The 26,037-nt window shown below is 40.8% G+C and overlaps 2 protein-coding genes across 2 annotated transcripts in view; both read right to left on the reverse strand.

Moving 5' to 3' along the window:
* The window catches only part of rabgap1 (RAB GTPase activating protein 1), a 68,916-nt gene extending 68,139 nt beyond the window's left edge, over positions 1–777 (reverse strand). Inside the window, 1 exon segment of the mRNA XM_029445319.1 lies at positions 640–777. The gene's annotated coding sequence lies outside the window, so the exon portion shown is untranslated.
* Positions 778–2,624: 1,847 nt separating this feature from the next.
* rc3h2 (ring finger and CCCH-type domains 2) lies at positions 2,625–25,123 on the reverse strand. Its single transcript, XM_029444301.1, is given in 22 exon segments — positions 2,625–6,915; positions 7,020–7,072; positions 7,074–7,184; positions 7,410–7,617; positions 8,205–8,289; positions 8,562–8,808; positions 8,932–9,096; positions 11,269–11,406; positions 12,771–12,917; positions 13,004–13,308; positions 13,428–13,630; positions 13,968–14,282; positions 14,912–15,024; positions 16,548–16,666; positions 17,755–17,887; positions 18,089–18,289; positions 19,673–19,732; positions 19,734–19,849; positions 20,487–20,720; positions 21,263–21,380; positions 21,466–21,788; positions 24,865–25,123. Coding segments are annotated over 21 exon segments (3,450 nt in total). The 5' UTR covers positions 21,697–21,788; positions 24,865–25,123; the 3' UTR covers positions 2,625–6,767.
* Between the last annotated feature and the right edge of the window lie 914 nt (positions 25,124–26,037).

The following is a 26,037-nucleotide window of genomic DNA, read 5'->3' on the forward strand; positions in this document are numbered from 1 at the left end:
ACAATTTACAGTAGTCACAGCTACTCCAGCATGGTTATTCGTCTTTTAACAGACATATACTGCAATGGTTTAATTAGCTCTTGGTCTCACAGGTACACCACTTAATCTGAATACAAGCAAACCTGCTACATGTCAATGCAGCCTGTTAAGCCTCAGAGGGCCTCGATAAGTCTCAAACTACACAGCTCTTTAATAGATAACTTAATTAACGGTTATATTGTTTGCTCAATTACGTCGGCTGAGCCTATTGTAGCACGCTTTAGTGTTAACTTATTGCCCCAGTTAGCCCTTATAAACCTGCCTTACGTTAGCAAAAAATAGCCACTCAGCAGTCATCGATTCAAAGTCCGACAAACACGTTTTACTGCACAGTGAACAATTAGCGAAACTGTGTCGTTACCATAAAGCATAAAGCTAAGTAATGGTGTTCGCAGTAATTATGTGAATTAACACGCAGACTGGCCCTCGACGAAGCCTTGAAACAGGCCATTACTGTATATAGCATGGCTAGCTAACGCCTGCTAGCCATGCTACCCTGGCAGTTACAACCAACAAACAGGTTTAGTATTTCATAACTGAAGAGACAGCCGCATTTTACGTTGACGGTGCAGGTGCGTCTGCAAGTGTAAAACAGCTTACCTGTATTCCCACGGTTATATTTATTCCAATGGCGGTTGGCACAACATTGCACTTTCCCAATAACATCAGCCAACAGCATCCATCCGAGCTGTAAACACAAGCCCAACCAACCCGCTGACACCCACAGTGCGCATGCGCCTGTCAGTGCCTCTGTCGCCTTAGCTGAGGGGAAGCGTTAGTATTACCTAATGACATGAGGCTCACAGAGCTGTATCAGGTCTTTAAGAACAAGTCCAAGTCAAGTCTCAAGTCAGTCAAATTAAGTCTTAATTCAAATTAGAAAATAGATTAAGTCTGAGAGTCAAGTCTCAACTCTTGTCAAAGCAGTTCTCAAGTCCTTGGGGCCAAGTCCAAGTGAAGTCCCCACTCTTCAGTAGTACATTGAAAGTCAGTTGCAAGTCTTTTCGGACCATTTAGTCAGGAATACATCCGTTTTAAATTGCAATCCTGCGGTCATGTTTTTACATAATTAAATTCCTCCCTTCATTGTGAGAACAAGTCATATTACGGTAATAATTAGGCCAAATAATTGGTTATTGAAGGTGATTTTTGTTCTGGAACAGGTTCTTCTCTTTGAAGTCTCATGTCAGGTCGTGTCTGGAGGGAGTCAATTCTGAAGACAAGTATCACAGCAGTATAATCTAAGTCCAGGTCTTGTTTTTGTGACATACTCAAGACAAGTGCATTTAAAATGTTTGACCTGTCATCAGAAGAAATGTTGACCATAAACTAGAATTTCACTGTTTTCCTCCTTTAATGCCGATTTATTCTTCCTGTCAGTTAGATCAAAACATTTAAACTGTTCTCTCTGCTACATTATTTGTGTCTCAGGCCCCACCGAATCACTGCTTACCTTAATGATGAATTGATACCTAAGATCATAAAATAATTACAATTGTTACCTCATTACCCATTACACATTAGAAAAACCAGTTCCAACTCTAAAGTAAACTTACATAATTTGGCAGTGGGGGCAATAGTTTGTACAGCAGCAAAGCTCACCCATTGTTCTCACTGTGTTGTTGACTTTATGGCCTTTCCCGTCCAGCCTGTTTCATCAGAGTTAGCTAACCAGGTAACATAAGGCATTCCTCTGCTGCTTTATTACAAAATAAATCCCTCACTACATTTGAGAGATTGTTCCTCACACACAGACTCACAAAGCTAGTGAGTTGACCTCTCACTCTATTTCCACTCTGAATTTTTCCAGTGAGTTTCAGAGCATTCAGTGTTTTGTTAATCCTCTCCTTTTCCTGATTAGGTTTAAACACTACACTACAACAGCCCTACAGCGTGAGACAGCGCCCTAATCATTCCCTAATCAGGAAATCCAAGAGCAATGAGCAAAAGTAAATAAAGTGCGAGTGATGCAGCCGCCACATTTATTCCTTAACTAATGACACAGACTGTGTCAGGAGTCAAGTATTCACAGTAGCCTTTCAAAAGCCCAAGAAGAAACTCACTGGTGAATATAAATAATTTAAGAAAGATAAGTCTAAGAATGGGGGAGAAATATGTACTCATATTCCATATTTATCTGGATTGTATATTGGAACAAATGTGTCTCTTTATCACCAAGTTGAAAAACTATTATTTATTAATTCTTTAGAATCTCTTTTTAACAATTCCGTCGACCTTTATTTATTGCTTTGCCGTGTCTGAAGGGACGTGGACACACATCTGCATTGTAGAACAGCCAATAGAACGCCTTCTGTCTGAAATGACCTGTGATTGGCAAAAGTCTCTGGTCAGGGACTAGATTTTTTAAGCCTGACAACAGAGCCAAGAGGAGGTGCAGAAGTTTCATTTTCTCGGACCACTTGAATTATAAAATGCTGAGGTTTTTATGGATGTTTTGACCAAGGAAGCACAAGAAAATTAAAAAGAAACGGCCTGCCCCAACTTTAAATACTGTCTGAAGATGTTATCTAACGTCTCCTATCATAATATGACATTCACAAACGATGACAAGAATCACAAAGAAACATAGTTTGTTGTTGCTTTATTGTGGCATGCAATTTCATCTGCCTTTTCATAATTCCATCTCTCAGTGCAACACAGAGGTCGTTTGCTGCTCAGACCAAGCTGTCTGTACGTCAGTGTAATACAGATGAACGAGCCAGAAAATGCACAGAAGAATCAGAACCAGTCATATTAACAATACTCAAACAGTTTCATTGATCATTAATAGCACATATATTATTATCTTCATAGGTTTGACTTACTCCAGTCCTGCATTACCGTAAAGTCAGTAAAAGGGAAACCTTTCACAATGTGATATTTCCAAGGAAATAAATGGAATACGTAACAGTATTATTTATTATGGGGACATTTTAGATATGCTGTCTCTTAAGGAGTTTATTTTCCTCATTCTGAAACATTACACAGCTGCCCCAATGATTTAAACATTTAAATATATCTGATTATCACAGGTTGTATAAATGAGCGTCTATACTATAAGTCCATCTAATGATGGTGCCAAACTGTATACAATGACGGATGTGTACCATCTCTTAATAGTTCATTTACATTTCAATCGAACAATAGATTTGCAAATAAAATGTCTAATACAGACATGAATAGTCAGAAAACATCATATGTTTCACAATCAACAAACAGGCTTTTTTTCTCCATATAATATAGAATAATGAGACACTTTTGTCTAATAAAAAATGTCAGCAAATTCTCAATTCAAAACAAAGAAGCTGACTTATACCGAGAAGGAAAAATACCACAACAACAACCAAATGTGGTAGTAACAATAATAGTCATAATAATAATATAATCTCTATCAAACAAGAATTCATTTTCATGAGCAAACAAGTAAAATGCTGCAAGCAAACTTCAGCACTTGACGTGGCCACACAGTGGGCATGTGCAGAACTGTTACAGCGCTGGGTGTGTTGTATCACAACTACAGAATCATCAATACTCCTCCGCCATCACAAGAGGGACTATATCGCATGCATGACGCAGAATGTAGGGCAGATGGGGTGGTGGGGTGGTGGGGTGAGGGAAAGTTTGGGGGGGGGGGGGGCAGAGTGCACCCGCTGGCAGTGATGGGGTGGGAATGAGTGCAGTGCATTTAGCCACTACAGTAGTGCTCTATAGACACTTTAATGGAAACAGGGAGTATCACTTTGACATTAGTTCAATACTCACAATACTGCTTTTACATACAGTAGTGCCCAGCCCTTTCCGGGAACAGGAATAGCAAAGCCAATATTGATACTGAGAGGCAAAAGAAAACACAGGCAAAGTAAACACTGACAAACAATATAATCTCTAACCCTTGGGGGAAAAGGTCAGTTATCAGAGAGTAGAAACCAAGTAATTACTTCCACAGAATATTTTAGTGATGAATATAGAAAAAGCCAAAAGTACAACTTAAGTCTTCCCTGAGCGATTCAGACAGACAAGGATCTAGCCTCCTCTAATGGAACAAAGCAGAAATACACGAGAAGTATCTCACTCCTCAACTCGACTGAGCCTTTCCCTCCTCACATAGTTTACACTTGAGGAATATGAAAGCTGTACTGTCCTGTACACAACATGGCACTAACATGACTTCAGAGGTGAAGTTGTAAACAGATGCAGGGCGACAGTAGGTAGCTGAGCTAATTTCATGACTTGGAGCAGCAAGATTCCTGCGCCGGCTATCACCTTTTCATCTCAGAAATAAACCCTACAAAATATTGGAGTTTTCTAAAGAGGATTATACTGAATTGTTCAGTCCAATTCTTCACTTTGTCTATCCGCTGTGTGGGTGGAAGATAAGAGAGAAACCCCAAAAAAGGTTACCAGTCCACAATTTCATTGGTCATTCAGGTTAAAAAAGTTTTAACTTGAAACTCGATAAGCAATCATCACACGAACGGCCATTCTGCCATCCTCTAAAATGGGATTTAATGTATAATCTTTGAGAATTCTTTTTGAAAAGGTACAATAACTTAAGCGAGAGGAAATGAAAGAGGAAGCTGGAAAGATTCAAATATTAGTCAGTCCTCTTCTTCTCATTCTACACAAATCTCATAAGATTTAGGATACAGTGTAAACAAATTCATAACTTTTAAATCCAGTATATCTACACTGGGATCATGTTTTTCACACTGTTTATTAAAGTCATTAAGCCTCATATCTATAAAAAAGGGCGTGAGGCGAGGCTGTGCTATATGGAAATCACCCACACTGCACAAAATTACAGCGAACTAGACAGCGTACTGCATCCGATGGCAGGCAAAACACAGTGAAACATTAGACAAGACGATCAATTTTGTCTGTTTGTGGTGTAAAATATAGCAAACAAAACAAAGAGTAACAAAGATCCTGATACAAAATACCCCGACAAACAACTTCACAGAAGTTAGCAATGCGTCAAATGAAAGAAACCAAAGATTTTTCAAAAAAGTTAAACAAAGATACAGTGTGACCAAACACAAGAAGTTCCTCACTTTTGTAGGCTTCAGCTTGAAACATCATGCATGACCTCTGAATATTGTTTACATTGTACGTTAAGGTGACCGGACTGGAAAGCACAGAAAATGCCATGAGCTTACAGAAAAATTTGATTTCCAGTTTTTGAGATCACGTTTACATGAAAGATAACACATCTGGAACAGGACAGGTGTCTGTCAGTGGGCATGGACAAAAATCATCATAGAGCCCAATGGATCACCAAGGAGAGAAAGGCCACTGTATAGCATGTTTGTGTCTACTTTGTGTGAATGACAGCATATATGTACTGCGTGTGTGTGTGTGTTCATTCCTGGATCGCCAAGTGGAAGTCCGTGCTCTGCTGTGGATCTGGAATCGAGATGATTTTAAGATACTCTCACGGTCCAAAGAAGATGTAAATTAGGGACTGTGTGTGTGTGTGTGTGTGTGTGTGTGTGTGTGTGTGTGTGTGTGTGTGTGTGTGTGTGTGTGTGTGTGTATGTGTGTGTGTGTGTGTGTGTGTGTGTGTGTGTGTTTGTGTTTGAGAGAGAGCAGTGAGACTGTTCCTAACTTACAGTCAGCAGTATTAAATGCCAGAACACAAAGATGAAACAATTGTTTTTTTTAAAGATTGATTGTGAGTTAATGTGGCTCGTATAGAAATCTACTAAAGTAGCTCCATCTGTATCTGAAAATACAATTTCTGTTTCACAATTTGCATTCTTTCTCAGTATTGTAACGTCTATTTCTTGATTTTGTGTGATGCAGCAATACAACAAAGGCGATCCACTACTTTAAGAGCATTGAGCTGGGTTAGGGTTTTACCATGAAAGGCAGCATAGGGAAACAAATGCCTTAACATGTAAAGAGATAGCAAGACATGAAAACATAATTGTCAGATATTCATAAGGTGGCAAACAATCACTGTTTTGTTTATTGTACCTTTGGATAGCTAAGTGTCTCTAAACCAACACAGCAATTAATTACAGTAAATTATATTCATATTATTATTTAAAAATGATGATTTGCTGCAGCAAATTATTTATATTTACTCTATCAGTTACCCAACCTCAGGAACAAAAACAGAATTTTAGTAGGATATTTTCAGGACCTCAGTCCCTGCTGTTAGTAAAGGAAAAGATTCAAATAAAATCCCTAAAAATCCCTGAAGTAAACTTAAAAAGTGCCACCTACTGAATAGGCTTTTGGTTTCTGACGGACCATGTGAAATGAAATAATCATTTTTAACATAAGTCTGTGTTTGACAACAAACTAGATGATAAAATAGATAAAAATCAGGACTACGATACCATACGAAGTGAGCGATCATGTGGTAAGTTGCTGTGAGATCTCCGGCCTTTCTCCTAAATGTGACCAGGGTTTGAAACTGCAAACATGGACGCATCTACCGTCAGAGCAAATGTGCCATGCTGGGCATAAACAGTGATATCACAAAATTTTCTGTGGAGCTGTATATTGGTGAAAAGACCACCTAAGATGCAGGACAATGTGTTTTATCTTGCCCCTTTCGTGGAGCAGCACAGACTTACCCATATGTGTCAAGTTTTATTTAGGCATATGATTGACATATATGAAGGCTGGAATAAAATGGTATTCCCTTTAAACAGAATCTAATTGTGGCCAAGCCACTCAGCTGTAGCTTGGCTCAGGTCAGTGTCTGACTTTGTGTCCCCTTAGCTTCCATTGAGCAGCATCTCCGTCACAGGCGTTTCAGGACAAGTCCGGGCGGATGTGTCCCCCAGTCGAGGAGGTCCAGTCCGCAGCATGAGCTTGCCAACGCCCAGACTTCCTGTGACCAGCCCTCCAGGAGACAGAGACTTCCTGGAATACAGAAAGAGAGGATGGAAGAGGGAAATCCAAGTCAAGTGAAAGACGACTCTGACTGAGGGCGAGCCTGTGAAAAACACCAATCCCCAATAATTCACCTGAAGGCCATCTTTTTCAGCAGGTGAGCGTCCATCTTTTCTGTCAAAGACTTCCTCTGTTTGGGGGTGCTCCTCCACAGGGGAGGAGAGGAGGGGAGAGGAGCAGGGTGGTGGGAGGAAGTGAGAAGCATCCTGAGACTGTGGGGCAGCCAGGTCTAAAGACTCCTGAGAGGCAAAGATGATAAAAAAATAATAATAATAATAACGATGAAGAGGATTGGTTGCTCTGGAGTGTGTGACACTTACACTGACGTAATATAGAAGACTGAAAGTTGACTCCGAGCTTCAAAACATCCCTTCAGAAATAATCAAGCAACATCACAGGCATAGTGTCGATGTGTGTTTTACTGTGGTCCATCATACTGTTGTGATTTACACAACCATACCAACCTGAGACTTGATCTCCTGGAGGTCTGAATCCTCCATGTGAAGAGCGCACAGTTCGAGCTCAATGTCTCGATCCGGGTCCGGTTCGCTTTCGGCCCGGCCCCGATCCCGGCTGTAGGCGGACTGACGGGCTTGCAGGTCGGACACGATTTTCTCTCCACTGCTTATTGAAGTTCGACGGCAGTGAAGCTCTGAGGCACAAATCTGCTCACTAAAACACAATCAGATACAGACAATTATTCCTTTTCATTTTAAATAGAGAACATTGAAATTGTAAATTTCTTGGTATCATTATCCTTCGCATCAGTATATTTCTATCACATATAAAATAAAACATTACATTGTGCGTTAATAGTCTGATAATTGGACACAATTACAGCACTGTGTGAAAAATATTTTTTGGATTATAGACGTCAGTGCAGAGGGCTTTCCTGACTTGGCTGCCCAGTGGGTTTTTACCAACCAGCTAGCTGCACTAGCGGACGAGAGGACGAGATGAGAGAGGACGAGTGAGAGCAAGTGTTTTAAGAACAATCAGAAAGGAACTTCCACGTGTGCCCAAGGGGGTTTAAGCAGATAGAAATCTAACCAATACTGTGGAATTGCCTCAATCGTGATCACATAATGTTTTGTAGCAGGTTGTGATGAAAGACGTGTGTGAACAATTTGAATGGTTTCCCGTTCAATTCTCCCTTCTATTCCCGGTGGAGTTTATGTGTTTCCCCAAAATTCAACAACAAGACCTGAAGATAAATAAGATTCAAGATAAAAAGTGAAGTGCGTGTGAACGTGTTTTACCTCTCTAGGAAACTGGAGTGGCTGGAAGAGTCTGATCCTCTGGAGCTCCACCTGTAGTCGCTGTGATCCAAGTGGTGGTTGTAATCTGTGAGTGAACAAAGGAAGAAAGAAATGTTTGAATAATGGAGAGAAAACAAAATCAAAGCAACATTCACCTTGAAAATAAAATAAATAAATAAACATGTTATGCCTTTAAGACAATAACAGTAGATCGTAAAACTGCTGCATCACAGTAACTTTAATTTAGAGGCTTAAAAATAAACAAGAAAAAAATGATTAAATAAATAAGAAAAATAAAAAATAAAAAAACATAGAAAATCATCCTGGTGACAAACAAGAACTTTTATCCCTCCCAACCTTTAAAGTTGATGGGTGTGGTGCTGGCGCTTCCCTGGCAGGCCGTGGCTTGGATAGGGTCGCTGGTGTGGTACCCCGTACGAGATGCCCTGGATATGGCGCCCCACTTGGAGATAATGGGCCCCTCACTAAAGGGAATGATCGGGTCCTCGTCTTTCAAGCGTCGGTAGTGATCCAACGAATGCAGCCATCGCTTCCCGACACCACCACTACCACCACCACCACCACCTCCGTTAGTGTCCAACTCCTGCATGAGAAAAACATGGACGCAGTTAGAACACATCCATACACTGCAGCAGACATATCAATATTTGTATTTGTTGTTTAGATGTGTGTCCGCGCCTACTTGCAGGTGCGGAAAGAGTCTCACCGAGTGCTCAGAGCAGGAGTGAGCCGAGGTGTGTGCGAGCGTTTCAGGCTCAAAGGGACTGAGGCATGTGCCGATGGTACCACAGGACCATGGAGAATAGTGTGCTAAACTTTCTTCACCTCTGAACCTGCATCCCATGCACTGGCCTCCACCGCTCTCCACATGCTGAAAGAGAGAGAGATATTTTAATATGATGGTTAGACAAATTCCTTTTGTCGGTGTCGCTATAACTAAATTCATCTGCCTGGCATATGTTGTAAACAAACACAAAGAGAGATGCCAAGTAGCAGTGTGTTTGAGAAAACAGCTGTTTTCTAAGGAAACCCTGAGAAGCAAAAGTAAAACAAAAGTCCTGCTGATTTTCTGCTGATAGTCTGATCAAAACAGTTTTCTCTTGTGTGTTTATGTTTATTAATCTTTATAAGTTCTTCATTTTTTTTTCCAAGAAAGAAAGACACAAGAGAGAAATCAATTTAGATCAGACAATCATTCATCACCAGAATGTTTGCACTCAATACATAGGATCATTTTCGCTCTTAATATGTCTCTATGTAATATTATTATTATTATTATTATTATTATTATTATTATTATTATTAATAAAATAAAACTATACAATTACAGTTGGGATGGCACAGCGATAAGAACTGTCACCTCCATGAGCTGTCTGGGTGGAGTTTCCTCATGCCTACATTGTCATGAACTTGGTTCTGTTTCCTGTTTTATTTTGAAATGTTCCCTTCCCCTTGTGTCATGTCTGGTATTACTTCCTGCCCTTGTGTTTTTGCCTTCTCCCCAGGTGTGTCTCGTTCCCTCGTTTAGTGTTTGTGTGTATATATCCCTGTCTGTCCCAGTGTTCCTTGTCAGTTTGGCATCCATGTGTCACCCTTGTTCGTTGATGGTTTGCTGACCTGCTGCCACGTTGCTGTTCTCGCTGTGGCAAGCACCGGACATCCTTAAATGGAATTAGTCTTTTAGCGTGATTGTGAGATGAAGCACCATGAAGCATTGAAGCTTCATGGTGCTTCATTTGCTCTACTGTGCCATCAAGTGGACAATAAATGTAAAAACTGGCAGAGTGATTATAATGGCATGGCTTAGGTCTGTGAAGTAGTGATGGGCAAATGAAGCTTTTGTGAAAATGGGTTAATTACTCGAAGCTTCTGGCGAAGTGCAAGGCTGCAGTGGATTTAAAGTATCTTTGCCCTGAAGATTCTTTGACGCACACATCTAAGATGTATGAATATCATGTTCTATTTAAAGAGATTGAATATTTGTATGTACGTGTTATTGAGAAGGGAGTGCTGGAAAAAAAATGTGGGCTTTTTACGCCTTAAATGATAGTATAGTTTAAGATTGGATGAAGGGGAATGACATGCAGCAAATGTGCACTGGTCGGATTCGAACCCCGGGCCACTGAGGTAAGCCTTTAGAAAGTGGGTCGCCTGCTCTACGAGCTGCACCACCGGGGTTGGTCTTTAGTATGTGGGATGTACATTATTCTTTTTGGTATCTTTACTTGCTCACAGGGAAGATGATGCTGGTGTGCATAACAATTGTTTCGCTAGTTGGCTGGCTCCATAATGATCCAATACAAACACAACAGCAACAATGCATACTACGACAACAACCCAAACATTTGCGGTTGTATAAAGTGTTGATTATGAGGGGGCTCTATTTCGGTTCGCTCCCCCTTATTTGAATCGCACGTCAAACCCGCGAAACTGTTCCTGAATCAGTCACATGGTACGGCTGATACGCGCTTCACAAAAATCTTCCACGATTACTCGACACACGCTTCGAAGCCTCGACATGAAAGGACACATCACTAGCAAACACTTAAAAATTCCTTGTGGTTTCTTTAATCAGCGCTCAGTTTTAAAGCGGACGTCTTCACGGAAACATATCTAACGTGTTGCTAAACAAAGCTTTACTCAGCTGAAAGTCTGAGTCACTGCTTGCTAAAGTCTCTCTCTCTCGCTCTCTCTCTCTCTCTCTCTCTCTCTCTCTCTCTCTCTCACACCCCCATGCACATACACCACAATTGTGAATTGCTATGATATCTCCCTCCACAGTTGCTAAGCAACTATCTCCCACTTAAATAGCATTGGACACAGCTGAGGCGCAAGCTTTTGGGATAGGAATTAAATCCTACATATTTTTTAAATGGTAAAATACAAAGGCTCTCCTACAAATGACTCTGTTTCAGGTGGCTGCGGCGACAGTATTAACAAACTGGTCACGGTGGCATTTTAATTGTAATTGTCACGCCTACAAGCAATGATGCTCTGTGTGTTTGTGCGTGTACATATGGCGTCTCTCGTTTTTGCTTTCTACCTCAGTTCCAAAATCGATGGTGAAGATGGGGGATGACTGGGAGGGTCTGTTGGCGCTGTGATGGTGGTGATGATGAGCCCACTGTTCCTGCTTCCTTCTGAACAGATCCTCGTAGCCGAGAGGAACACGGCCATAATCCTGACGAGGGAGCGTTGAACAAGAGAGGATGAGTGAGGAAGAAAAAAAAAGAACAGAACATAATATATTTTAACATTTTAAGAGTTTTGTGACGATGCCATTAGGTTTCTGATCGAAGCCAGGCTGCTGGAAAATACATTACTAGAGCAGTACTTTGAGTTTTCAGCTGAAGCAGATTTGTAATCAATCTTCCTCCATCTTTATCCAACTTTAGGTGCTCTGACTGCATTTTATGTTTGATCTAGGTCTAGACTTTGGGGGCAGAGAGAAGAGCCTTTTCTGAAGATGTGGGGGTGGAAGCAATAAAAGCTGTCCAAAAAACACAGTCAAACTTCTAATGTTCCCTTTTTATTTAGACCCTAGATACAGTAGCTCTTTATTAAAAAATGAAAATTCCTGTAGTTATTAGCGGTTTTGTATTAGCTTAGGTATATAATGTAATGCATTGCCACCATACTGTACACACAGGTGGTCGACACAAAAGGTATCTTGAATATTTTGTAATATATTGTATAGGTGTTGCATTATTAAAATGTTTGTTTTCTCCTGAACAACTGAGAACAATATCTCCAAGTTATAATTTGTCCTTAAGAAAAAAAAGGGTATTTTGTGCAAGACTGTGCACTGTTTTAATAATCTCTGTCACAGGAATTGTGGCCAGACAGCATTATTGGTAAACTATACTGTAGTACTGCAGTAGTCAGACTGGTACTGTAATGCTATATGATGATGTGAGAATGAGAGAAGAGAGTGGGGGAGGCAGAAACATATTTTGGTGAGAAGTGGGAGGACTACAGAGGAGGATGAAGCTACATACTGCAGCTCTGTGGCTGGCAAGGGAAGGTAGAGGTGAGATGATATGTGGGTGTTAAAAGAGAAATCGAAAGAAAGCAAATGTTGTTGAAAATGTAGCAGTAAATCTGTTCAATGTAAGACAGACCAACATCGATTAATACAGATTTTTTTTTTCACTGGTTCTACTGGAAGCTACACAAGACATGTTTTATAATATCGAGGAATATAATAAATCCCTCAGCAGAGAGCATTATTTTGTAATTATTGCATGGCTCAGAGTGGATTATCTCTCTTACAGTATGCCCACTTATCAATAATTCAAATACACTGTTCTCTAAGGGAAGACTGGTTGCATTGCTAATGTGAAGGTTGGAATAAACGTCAGTCAAAGAAGGGGGAAAAGCATTAGCCAAGTAACAGCCAGTTAGTACAGTTTCTATGTGTCTTAAACTAAAACAGTGCTGCAGCATTTACATCAGATGTGTTGTCATCTAAAATAAATCCCTCCAGCCAATCAGAAGTGAGTATAACCCACGGCCACGCTAAAAGATGTGCGTTATTTCGCCTACCCTGTGAAGCCCTGCACGGTGTTCAGCTCCGGAGCAGTAGTTGCTATCTAGAGAGTTGAATCTCTCCCTGAGTGGAGGCTGGTAGACGGAGGAATGCAGCACCTCCGGAGGCAGCGAGTTACTCCTGGCATCCTCTCTGTGGTACAGCTGTTAATGATAATAACCGTCATTATCGGTTGTAAGTCACACAATGATCAAATGAACAGGAACATGATCATTCACAGAAGGCTCACCTGAGGCCTCCATACTCTCCTGCTGTCATAGAGGGGAGCATAAACACCGTGAGCAGGAGCCAGAGGCCCGTACTGAGGCTGCCCCGGGTGGTGATGGAAGGCAGGAGGCCCCATCCGATCTCTAGGCGGGTACCCCGAAGAAGAGGAGGGAGGTGGGTGTGGCGCTTGAGGGTCACTGGGGTAGGAAGATGGCGGAGTGCCAATCGAGGGCGGCAGAGAGGACTCTGGGACGTTAGAGGATCGAAGGAAGCGAGCCATGCAGGGTTTGTGAGGAGGATGAAGAGTAGATTGGTAGTAGGAACCTGCTGGAGAGGAGGAGGAAAGAAGAGATGATAAGAGAGGAGAAGATTCACTTGCACTTTCCCGAGACAACAATCAAGTTTTTATTTGATTAATTCAAGATTTAATTAAACAATGGACTCACAGGTTGGTTGATAATGGGGTGTGTCATATGCAGAGTGGGGCTCCTGATAGTACAGCTCTGACGCCTGAGAAGGATGTGGTGCACGCAGAACGAACTGACCATGTTTGGGCAAAGGAGCGCCACCATCACCCCGCCCAGCTGCCGTCAAGGGAGACGACGCTGAGGAGTGGCTGACTGGAGTCCTGGGAGGTGAGATGGGCTTCCTGATGGAGGGAATGACAACATAAAGAGAAAGAATGAACACACAAATGGCTCTCGGGCTGAGATGGAGATACCTTCCCAACATCACTTCTCATACGCAAATATCCAATGTGTGCAAATCCACATATCAGGTGACTGAATGTAAATGTGAGTACATTTTTGTTGCATCTAACTTTAAAAAAAACAACAACTCAAAGTTACCTTTGTATACACATAAACATACATTGTTTCATTTGTACTAATTGCAGTCTGACTGATATATATAAAGCTGGTTAAGGGGTTACAAGCCAGAAGAGAAGATGTTCAAGCATCGGCGAATAAGTGGATGTATAATCTTACTGTTCAGTTGACCCTGATGTGTTTCTGCTAGACAGCCCGTTGGACCCGTTAGCCCCACTGGATCCATTTGGCACCGCTCTCTTCATTTCCTCCATCATGTCAGCCCCTCTAGAGATCAGTTGGGGGTGAGTTAAGCCGGGCACTCCCTCTGTCAGGGAGGCTGTGTTCTCCCCTATGCCTTTGAGCCCCTGCCCCACGCCTGCAGACAAATCTTCATGGATGCTCCCCTCCATCGTGAAGGTTTTACCCATAACCCCCGGTGATAACGGGAATGCACGGCCCACGCTTATGCTCTTCTTGTTTCTCAGTCTAAATCTGTAAAGAGAAAACGAGGAAATTCAGTACAACAGGGAAGGGTTATGTTTTGCTCAGAGAACATCTTAACAAAACTGTTTTTGTTATTATATATTTGCACTGAGGACCTCTTTTAAATCATCTTGTAGATAAATCAAATGTAATTAAAAAGGGGGACTTGAGGAAGGCTGTGCAGAAACAGATGAGAGCAAATCAAATCAAATCAAATCAAATGTATTTATACAGCCCAATATCACAAATTATACATTTGTCTCCGTGTGCTTTACAGACTGTACAGGTTTACAACACCCTCTGTCCTTAGACCCTCGCATCGCACAAGGAAAAACTTCCTAAAAGAAACCCCATAATTAAAGGGGAACAATGGAAGAAACCTCAGGGAGAGCAACTGAGGAAGGAGCAGAATATGTTCATCTTGGGAAACCCTTAAAGCAATGTAGATATTTGTCTTATGATTCTTCCTCATATACAGATACTTGAGTTAGTAGAGTCATCTTGCAGTTATGAAACAACTCCCACGGTTAGATAAGCAGACTTCTGTCAAACATTAGATTTTTTATCTAACTATAAATGCTAATTTTTCTACCTTGAATAGAGTGAGTCTTTCAGAGTCTACATGAGTGTGCACTCACTTTTCCAACTCATCCTGTGTGTGTGCAAATGTACAGTTGGTTCCTCGGGGACAGCCTCCCTGCTGACGAAGGTCTCGGCACATGCTGGTTTTGTACTTGCTGTTGGCCTGAGGCTGCAAAATGTACAGATACAATGCACATAAAGTGTGGAATCAAACTTATGATTGTAAGTTTTCAATAAAAAAGACTGTGATAGCTGTGATAGTTATCATAAAACATGGGTAAGTTACTCTTAACAATGTTTATACTTGTTGCTGTTGTTGCTAATTAACTACATCCAATGTGATTCTAGTTTTTATAAGCAGACTGTTACAACTTATTACATTAAATGTTGAAAGGGAAAAGTCTCAAAATGTCACGATGGATCTCAAACAAATGGAAATGCACTGTGCTGACAAAAAGGAAATGATGTCACAAGTCAAATCCCACAAACAGGTGAAGGAAGACTACAAAGGATTAGCAGCTAAACACCATAAAGAGTTTCATCATTTCCTTTGTGGTACATTCTCGATGGAAAACAAATTTAGTGTTTAATGCAGGGCTGTCATTTCACACAAAAATATTTCCCGGTTTAGAGCATAAAATGAAAGTGGCTCTAAAATGGAGAAAAATGAAAGACTCCTTTAAACACAAAATGTCTCACTCTGCACAGGACAGAACTTCATGAAAGCATGTCAGGCATGATGACAGACATATATTATAATCCTTATAACATATTGGTATTTAGATGTTGTACAATTATATATTTTTTCTGAATGGGCTGTAAGAAAATATCGATACTTGACATTATGATGTGTGATACGAGTGAATGTTTAAATTTTACCAGCCACACTGGTGACTGATGCAAATCTACTATCCACGTGCATGTTTTACCAGCATTTGGCTGTTGGCTGGTGCTAATTTTGTGCCCTGCCTGCAAGCACTTTTATTACTATTTATTACTTTGTTTTACCAATAAAGGCAAATGTTATTTCCTTTGCTCACATTGTACAAAAAGTAGTGCTCTGGTGTTGGATGGTACACGGACTGTGATAAATGCAAATCCCACTGTTCTGATACATATGGTGGTGTGTTCTTTATACTATGACAGTTTGCCTGAAATTAGATTTATAAATTCACATTATATCTCCTTGGTTACAGTATCGCAATATATCTATATATATTCTCGCCAATACACAGCCCTGTTCATACATGTGATCATTTTGATGAAGCCTGATTTTGGGTTTCAAACTTCCTTCTCTGTTTAACGTTTAACAAGAGCTGATAATGACACACAGGGGAGCTTCAGCCTCTATTCACTACACTGTACTGTATACTCTGTCAGACACCAGTTTCGATCTTCGCAGCTGCATTATCTGATCTTTGTTAACAGTCATTGTAATGCTGTGGTATCCAGACACCATGTTAGGTTCCTCTAACTATCTTAGAAGCCACAGCCATGAGGAACAAAGTGTGCTGCCAGAGCCTGAACATCTTATCTTACACGTCTATGGCCTTCTACAGATGGAGCAGCAGCACAACTTTACCCTTTACCATTTACTATATTTCTGATTGCTCACATTTCATTCAGCTAATCGAATTTCTTGCATTGTTCTGTTGTCTTTTTTAAATAATAGAACTGTCACAATCAGTGTACCTGCGGAGTGTCGTGGCTCTTCTTGCTGAAGTTCTGTATGAATTCGACAAGTCCATGAACCACCAACTTCACAGCCAGCATCACACTTTCAAGCTCCTCCCATGATGGTGCCGGGGCATCTGCACACAGATCAACAACACAGTCTGATTGGAAGAGGTTCTTACCACTGTCACCTACAAGGTCTCAAAAGGGCTCAGGTAGACAGAATTGAGCTTGTATCAGACATAATCGAGACGAGACATCCTAGTATTTATTAATAAGTCAGGGCGAAAACTCTTGAGCTGACTTACTTTTCGGATGTGGACAAATGCACATCGTTACATCCCTCATACATTATGCTGAATAAAAAGGACAGCAATACAAGAGAACATCATTGATGGTGTTTTCTCTGTATGAATAAAGGATGTAATAACAAGATTAAGAGAGTCTAAAGCCATGCTAGCGGCTCTGTGAGGCTGTACTCTGGCACAGCGGTGCTTTGGGCTAAATGCTAACTTCAGCATGCTAATGTAACACTGTTTTATATATGAAGTAGAACAGTTTGTTACAGTAACATTCTCACAATGACAATGTTAACATGCTAATGTTCCTCAGGTACAATGTTAACATGCTAATGTTCATCAGGTACAATGTTAACATGCTAATGTTCATCAGGTACAATGTTAACATGCTAATGTTCATCAGGTACAATGTTAACATGCTAATGTTCATCAGGTACAATGTTAACATGCTAATGTTCATCAGGTACAATGTTAACCATGTTCAACATCTATGTTTAGTGTGTTAGCATGCTAACATTTGGTGGTAGGCACTAAACAGAGGTTTTTGCAAGTATTTGTTCATAAACCATGTTATTGGACAAATCTCAAATTGTTAATTGTAGGGGCAACATAAAACGGGACTAGATTTCATGATAATATATTAACTAGCCAAGAAAGCACAATACATTTCTGAGTGCTATAACATTTTAAACTTGAACACCCTTCGTGTCATTGTGCTTTTATTATTAAATATTAAACAGACAAGATGAAGTGTAGTTTTAATCTTTACTTTTGTGCTTGTTAATTGCATTTTTGTATGTGAGTGCCACAGACTGTGTCTGTTTTCATCACTTTTCAATCTCATTAATCTTTGTGGAACAGGACAAGCCTATGAATCATTCAGACTCATTTGCATTCATTCAGAAGAACGCTGTTAAACAATCTACCTGGGTTGTGGTCTATGTTGGCGAGTAGCTCTAGGTGCGGTCTAAGGCTTGTGAGGTTGGCGGGGTCTCCTGTCCTTTGCAGAACGATCGTCAGCTCCTGAACGCTTTTCGCAAACGACTCTGGAGACTGCAACTGGAGCAGAAGATAGAAGAGGAGAGTGAGTCTTTAAAAATAAATAACGAAGAGATTAATGTATTTGTCCCATGCTGCTGTTCTCAAGAGGCTTGTTAAACCCAACGTGGGAAGATTCCCAAACAAGTTTATCAATAATGAATGCTGAAGCTCAGGTGGAAAAACAGCCTGTTACTAACGACGGATGAATCCCACTGATACCTTGTCAATAATGGACTGCATATGTGACTTGTGGACCAGATCTCCGTACAGCAGAGAGGACCACTGCTCGGGAGAAATTCGTAGGCCTGCCTCCATGGCGATGTGGATGATCTGAGCGTCATGTTCTCTCCTGAGAGCCTCGTATGTCCGAAACTCTTCTTTCAGCTGCATCAGTGAGGAGTCTTCATCCCGCTTAGTCACCTTAAAGAAGAGGGACGGAGACAGAATAAGAAAGAGGAGGAATTCAAAGACTTTTGTTCTTCGCACAGAACAAATGGAAGAATAATCTTCACGCACAAATGAAACTTCTCTGCTTCTCGTTTATGCCGTACTTAGAATCCTGATAATTGGAAAAGTTAGAATTTTTAATTCTATTCAAGAAATTATTCTCCAGGTATGAGGAAAATAGGAACTATGAGAGTTATCTGAGAGTACAAACAAGTTATATATATATATAACTTGTTTGTATTTTGCCCTCAGTGTGTATTGCATTACAGTGACCCTGGAGTAGCTAATGAGAGAATGAAAAATAATGTAGGTGACTTAAAATAAAGCAGTAATTGGTATGGGAGGCCAAGAGTCATATTTGTGATGTTCCAATTAAATGTAAATGAATTTACCGACCAGCCAGTTTGACTTCAGACTAATAATCTCAAATTCAAATGAGACAAAGGGATTCCCCTTCTCAGAATCTGCCCTATGAGTAATCATCATTAAACACCAACACTCACAACTGTATCACTTATAAATCTGCCAAGCTAGCGGGTCACAATGACAAACGAACAGAATCAGATTTCATCATTATTCAAGCTCTTGCTGGTGTCCATCCTCTGTCTGCTTTCTCTCTGTTCCTGCACTTTGATCTATCTTTCTCTGAGCTGTCTGTCTCTGTCCTGCACAGCGGAGCAACAAGGGCAAATATAGACTGCTATTACATCAGGAGCAGATAGCTGGCATTTCTGCCCGACCAGCAATGTCTGTCATCAGATAACACAGGCACAGAAATACCCGCATGCACAGAAAAGATATCCACAGACGCTTATAACCTCATTACAGTTATGACTTTTATGCAACGTAAGATGTAAGTAGTATGGGCAACCCATTTAGGGAGTGAAAATACTTAAATGTCACACAGGGTCCTGTTACGTTTGAGCTCAATCTACAGTTGAAAAGGGGATTTCCAAAGCTCACTCAGACACTAACAAAATCACTGTTTTTGTTTATCTTAATTTGGTAGTTTATTAAGTGGAAATTATAATACTTAAACTGACAAGAATAAAAGTTTTGGAAAACATCTCTATAACAGCTGACATAGAAAAGGGTATTCATTTGAAGCACTATCTCTGCGGTAAAGAATATGTGGTGGTACATGAGGATCTATTTAAATACCCTTCTTTTAATCAGGTCATTTATTATGGCTTGGGTTCTTGGGACAGCAGCAAACTGAGGATCTTTTGTTCAGTTTAATACGTAGATCACATTCAAATTATTTGTATTTAAATAAAGCATTTAATAGCGCAGCTTGCTCATATGTCCTTGCATGTGTTTCATCTGAATCTATGTATGCTCATGTGTTGCATGTACCTTGAAGCAGGAGGCCCTGTAGAGAAGCTGTACCACGTGCCCTATGCTGGTTTTGGAGGCCTTGGGGGAAGCGAGCTTCGAGCTTTTGGACTACGAACAAAACCAACACCTTCCTGGACAAAGCCGAGCCGTCCTCCAGAGCCAGTAAAACTAGCTTCAGAGCATCTTCTTGCATAGCTGTTGGGGAAGAGTTAGAGGGGGAAGTAGGGATACGGCGGATGAGAGAAAGAGGTGGGGATTGTGGGAGGGGAGAAGAATACAATACATATTTTCATCAACAAATCAAACAAGCAAATCTATTTCTAACACATAGAGGTTCTTAGCGCTGGTGCAGTGTCCTCAGACATTCAAATGACCCATTCTGTTATCATGCTGAGAAATTTCCCAGTCAGAATCTGCCCTATGAGTAATCATCACAGAACACCAGGTACCAGCACCAGCAGTCAGTTTTATGAGGTTATCTAAAGAGGCGATTCAAACGAACCGCTAAAAAAGCAGTCATAAATCCAGCAATAGCAGCAATAAAGGCAAGATGATACTTCATTGTTCTCAGACCTGTGTCACGTGCTTACTTACAGGTTATAAAAGTGAGCATTAAGTGACTTCTTTTAAATGATAGTGCCTCAAAAAAGTGCACATAAATCACCTATAACACTTGTTCTAAATGTCTAGTTAGTGATGGTCACATGACAAGATGCAAATGCTTAATTCTTCATCTACGAAACAAAGACATGCGTAGAATATGTCTAAATATGTATTGCCTTGCCTCACAGATCTATATGGAGTGTCACATTCATATGTCATGCACACCCACCAGGTCCTAGGAACTGACAGCCCCGCGCCCTCACCGCTGCCCAGAGGTTGGCAGAGAGCTGCTGGGGGTTCTGGTGCTGCAGGATGAGCTCGGTTACAGTTCGTTCCCCCAGCGACCGGCCTGCCCGCACAGCCCGCACACGGCCCTCCTCCTCCACCAGCTGGCAGTTCACCAAAGTCACAAGCTTCCTCTGCATTGGCCGGCTGAGCACGCTGGGACTCAGAGTCGCCACACCTGCAAAAGGTTACAGCTCTGTGGTAAAACAGTGTGGCCATAACTTTAGTTATCACTCATTTATTTAACTCTGTTGAGGTATGTTACAAGCAGGTGTAGGTGGATTTAAAGGCCTCTTGATGGAATGGATGAGCCTTGAAGGGTCAGTGTGCATCAATCTCCGACCAATGGTTTATGTTTCTTCGGGAACCAGGACATGACAAAGTGTGAATTGTCCAAATTATCTAATTCGCCAAAAATGATGATTGCTGCTCCAACACCATCACCCAGAATTGGCAGGAAAAAACCCCGGAAACTACTGGTCATTTTCAGCGAGGTTAATCTTTCTTGACTGGTTACGCAAAGAGCAGATTTTTTTTCAGCTTCCAGGCATCATGAGAAGTGTGAGAAGCATGAATGCCAAGTTGCACAAGCAGCTCAACTGCGGCCCACGCACATTTAGTACGAAAAGCTTCATGTCACAGATGTCCAAAAAATATAAAACTGAAATTTCCCATCAAAAACACAAAAGCAGACATGTACAACAGCACACACAAACAAACCTTTTGCTCCACTGATGGGTTTTAGGTAGAGAGCCAGCTCTTCCACGCACACCTTGCACTCCTCATAATTTTCGACTTCTGCTGCACTGCTCAGGCTCACCGGCTGCACATCTGGGACCTGAGAGACACACATCATGAGCACACACAAGACATAGACACACAGAAGGTTTGACACAAACATGCCTTCTTTCTTCCAGACTCACCTGAGCGCCAACCAGCTGCAGCAGGGCACAGTTGACCGGCAGCAGGTCGATATCGGTGCTGATTGGTGTCTGATCGAAGGGGCAGGCCTTGCGGTGCAGTTTGTGCAGGCAGGTCTTACACACCGTGTGGGAGCAGCCCAGGCTGATGGGCTGGTGGCCGCTGCTGTCAAACTCATTGTAACAGATGGGACAGGACAGGAACTCTGTCCACTGGGCCGCCTGCACTGGCATCCTGCCACCACACCACCGAGGGAGGCGCCGCTGAGCTCAGGGGGAATGCATGTCAAAGAGCCCCGACAACAGCTCCTGCTCACCGACGTTGACTGTGAGGAACACGACATAAAGTTATGTAGCGGACATTTTGCAAAGACACAAGTTGACAAAATACTGTCAAATGAACTGTGCGAGAGCTGCAAATAATGAGCTTTTATTACCGATTGGTCTGCGGACAAGAGATAATGGAAATGTTTGATCAATTTACAACTTCATTAATAGACTAATTGTTTCAGCACTAACCAGCACAAAAAAAGTGCTTTAGTTAATCCGCCACATGGTATGGCTTAAGGCTATTAAGCTATTACAATATCATAACTTTAACTATAGCTACATAATAAAAAAGTATTACACCCTGGGAATTGAAAAAAACCCATCAAATTTAAATAATGGGAGGAAAATACCCTGCACAATTACAACTAATATAATCATTTAGTTTTAGAGGCCATTGAAATTCATTATGTGCATGTGCACTCTGTTTGTATAGATGCAGCTGCTTGCCATAAAACATTAGTTGCCTGCCGCCATTGCTTTAAAAATTATGTATTATCAAGTAGACAGATTCTATGTGATCCACATTAGAAAATATATATCATTTATACAAATATTTGCAGAAAGTAAGTCGAAAGAGCAAATAGATCACGACATGGTGTCCACCAAATAAAGGAGCAGCATAAATAATATTCTTTCAACTCTATCAAGTGCAATAAGCAATAAGTACAAACTCTCGCCATAAAAGTCATACATTTATTTAATCTAATGTAGGCAATAAAAGTGCTCTCTCCCTCTCTCCTAAAAGAAGTAGTTGCCAAAATCTCAACACATTTCCAGGTACACGTCTGTATTTCACTCATCTAAATACAAACAGATGGGACATTACAACATAATAAATATAATAACAATAAAATTGGAAAAATGTAATGTGTTTAGTAACACTATAATTCATATAGTTATAGTAAACCAAATATTTGAGAGCTGTTTACTTTTCAAGAGTGCAAAAGGTAAAAGGTCATTCAAGAATAGTGGTGAAGACAATTACCTCCAAAATAAAGGTCCAACAGTACTGAGTATTAATTTGTCTTGCAGAATCATCTTGACTTCCACGTCCTGCTCTTTAAGACAAACCTCTGTTGTCTAATGAAGACTGAGTTCATGCTGAATCATAATAATACTGAATAAGCACATCAGTGCGTAGACAACTGATAAACACGGACAGGATCTGCAGGATGTGACGACTGAAGCTGAATCATAACAGCGTCTTGTTTCAGGGAAAGTTTGTAGGTTAAAGAGTTTGTTTAAGTCAAATGCTCCGAAACATCTTTTACAAGGGACACTCAATCAGTTTTCTTATTTTGGTGAGCACAGTTTGCGAGACTGTATTGACATGGGCACAATGCCACAAGCTGAGATAAAGATAGACAACACTCCTTATTTAGATCATTTAGATTAAGTTAAGGTGAAGGTAAACATTTTGTTACAGCAGGATTTATATATTCTTAATGTTTTACTTTTGAGTAACTTTCTATATTCTGACAAAAGTATTGTGCTGTATTTTAAAATGTATCATTTATTTAAAGCAATTGCGTAGGGTCCCTCAAGCTGTAAAGCAATATTCATTGAAAGTACCGTCGTGGAAGTTTTTAATCAAGTCCTTAAACAAATTACCAGTGAAGTCTATGATACTGAAATGATGATTCTTGAGAAGTTAACTTGTCTGGATTATTTATTATTTCCAAATAGGACCATCAATCATACAGAGTGCAAGCATGTATGTTCATGTATCTTAAAGACAGAAAGGGGAAGGAGGGGGGAAAGATTGCCACAGTAGGCCCACAAACAAAGGGAGAAGAGAGAGGAGCTGTGGAGAGTTCCCACAGTTGCAGGTGTTAGAAAGACAAAATAAAGAGATACGATGTGGGGAGAGAGTTCCTCGTTAAATTGCTGTTTTTAAAAACAGATTATTTCTATTTCTAAGTTACATTTTTGAAAACTCAATAGAGCCGAGAAACACATCAGCATTTTTAGCAAAACAGTGAAGAGATGTCCTCCACCGCATAAGATACATGATGCATATTGTAGTAAGCATATTAGCTTTGCTATGTTTTTATATTGTCTTAAAGCCTCAGAAATATAATATACTTGAAATAAACTTTGCCGACAGCCAGTTTCTTATGATCGAGGGAAGGACTGCAGAGATATTGAGAAGCGAAGTGGTAAAAAAGTAAAAATGGGTATAATAAAAATGGAGCCAGTGACTGTCAGAACCAATGAACAGATAGATATGTGGGAGAAGAACATAATTATATCTAAATCAGCTCCCTTTATGTTTTACTTTGATTGCGAACTTCACAAAAATTCCACTTTGTACATTTTTTAAAAACATTTCATACCTTGAAAGGCTGCTCTTCTTACATAACAGTCCAATACAGTACCATATTACTCTTTCTACTTTCTCCTTTATGCTATTTAATGAATCATCCCTTTATTAGACAAACATTAAAACATTAAAAGAAGCCATCCTTTTGACTCCATTATGCAAAATGTTTTAGACACCGCGTGCAGACAGCCAGCACCTGCTGCATTTGGAGTATGTTGCATCTGTTCAAACTACTCACCAAAATAACAGCTGGTGCCCTTACAGACACAGTGCCATACTTAACTGGAAACAAAATCTATTCAAAAGGGTTTAGAGATACAATAAAATAACACACACACACACACACACACACACACACACACACACACACACACACACACACACCCTAATTCACAGTAAGTACAAATAAAGGATATTATAGAGGACAAAGCAATCAGTTTTGAAAATATGTTGCAACTAGTGTGTGTTACACATAATATCTGCATTTGTGTAAACCGCCAACAAAATGACAAAAAACAAAGATTCCCAAAGTTTTCTAGGTATTGTCTGAGCTTGAAAAACAATCTTTTATGGCGAATTTACAAAAGCTCTTTACAATATGAACACGCTAGCAGCCCCATGGAAAGAGAAAGAGGAACTGTGCACATTACGCACGCGTTGTGCGCCAGTTCACACAACACTCACAATAACATGCATTTTATTGTGATTTTAATCATAATACAGTATGTGGAGACGTGCCATATACGCACCTTCCAAACTACCCACAGCGCGCCGTGCCCGCGTTGACCCCTTGGCCGCATGGACAGCTCCGCTCTGTCCTCGCGCGTCATATTTCCTTCCGCGAGGAGCCCAAATATAACACCGATTACTGCTATTGTAGCCCGCAAACTGCTGATCCACTGTCCGAGGAAGACTAAAGTAACGCTCATGTGATGGTACGAGTTCAGGGGAAAGTTTGGAGACAATGATGGAGGTGGGGAGTTTTATCCAGGCGCGTGAGCCTGGTTACAACTCCCTTTCTGTGTATGTGCGCAGATTAGGGAGGGGTGCAAACTGTTCGCCTTAATTCACTGGCTGTAGTCACGTTGGCAGCCACCTGTTCCTGCTCTGAGCAACTGCTATATCCTGTTTTTTTACAGACAGTCCCTGGCAAAATACAAGAGCTCTGGCCTGAGCTCGTGCACTACCCTCCTGCACACATGGCTGGATTCAAGCCTGTGCACTGGCACACCACAATTACATTCATATGCATAAATTCCTCAAACCATGCGAGGAGTCCATAATATTATGATGTACTCAAGACTTCCATTATTTGCATGAATGGACCCACTATTTGCATGTGTACACACACACAAAAAGCCCCCACAGTCATGAATGTGTCTGGTCTTGTGACTGAATTGTCACGGGAGACCTTAACTTCCTCATCACGCTCTGCTCTCCCTCACTGATCATTCTAAAATAAGGAAATCAACCTTTGAGCTCTGTTTTTATTCTTTCAGACGTGTTGGTGCCTGCAATTCACCCACATTGGTTTGTAGTGTGGGAACACGTGATGATGTGACATTATGAAAAAAACACACCCAAAGCATCAAGACAGATGTAGCACATTCAGTGTCCACTTTTAAGAGCAAAGTATCCCTAAACTATTTGAGGCTGCAGGAAGCAGTGACACCCACTCTACTGAGTGGAGGATGAGAAGTACATTGTGTCTTTACAGCCAACAGTTGGCGAGCTATCATCTGGCTCAGGACACTGAGTCCTCACTTGGCCCCTTCTGTGTGGGGGGAGGGCATCTGGAGTTTCTTTTGGCATGTCTCATAGAGACAGAGACAGAAACAGAACGATTATTTTAAAGAGTGTTTTTCAGAATATTGATGTAAGAACATTTTCACAATGGGACAATATTTGGCCCATCCTCACTT

The sequence above is a fragment of the Cottoperca gobio genome, chromosome 12, assembly GCF_900634415.1.
Source record: "Cottoperca gobio chromosome 12, fCotGob3.1, whole genome shotgun sequence".
NCBI lineage: Eukaryota > Metazoa > Chordata > Actinopteri > Perciformes > Bovichtidae > Cottoperca > Cottoperca gobio.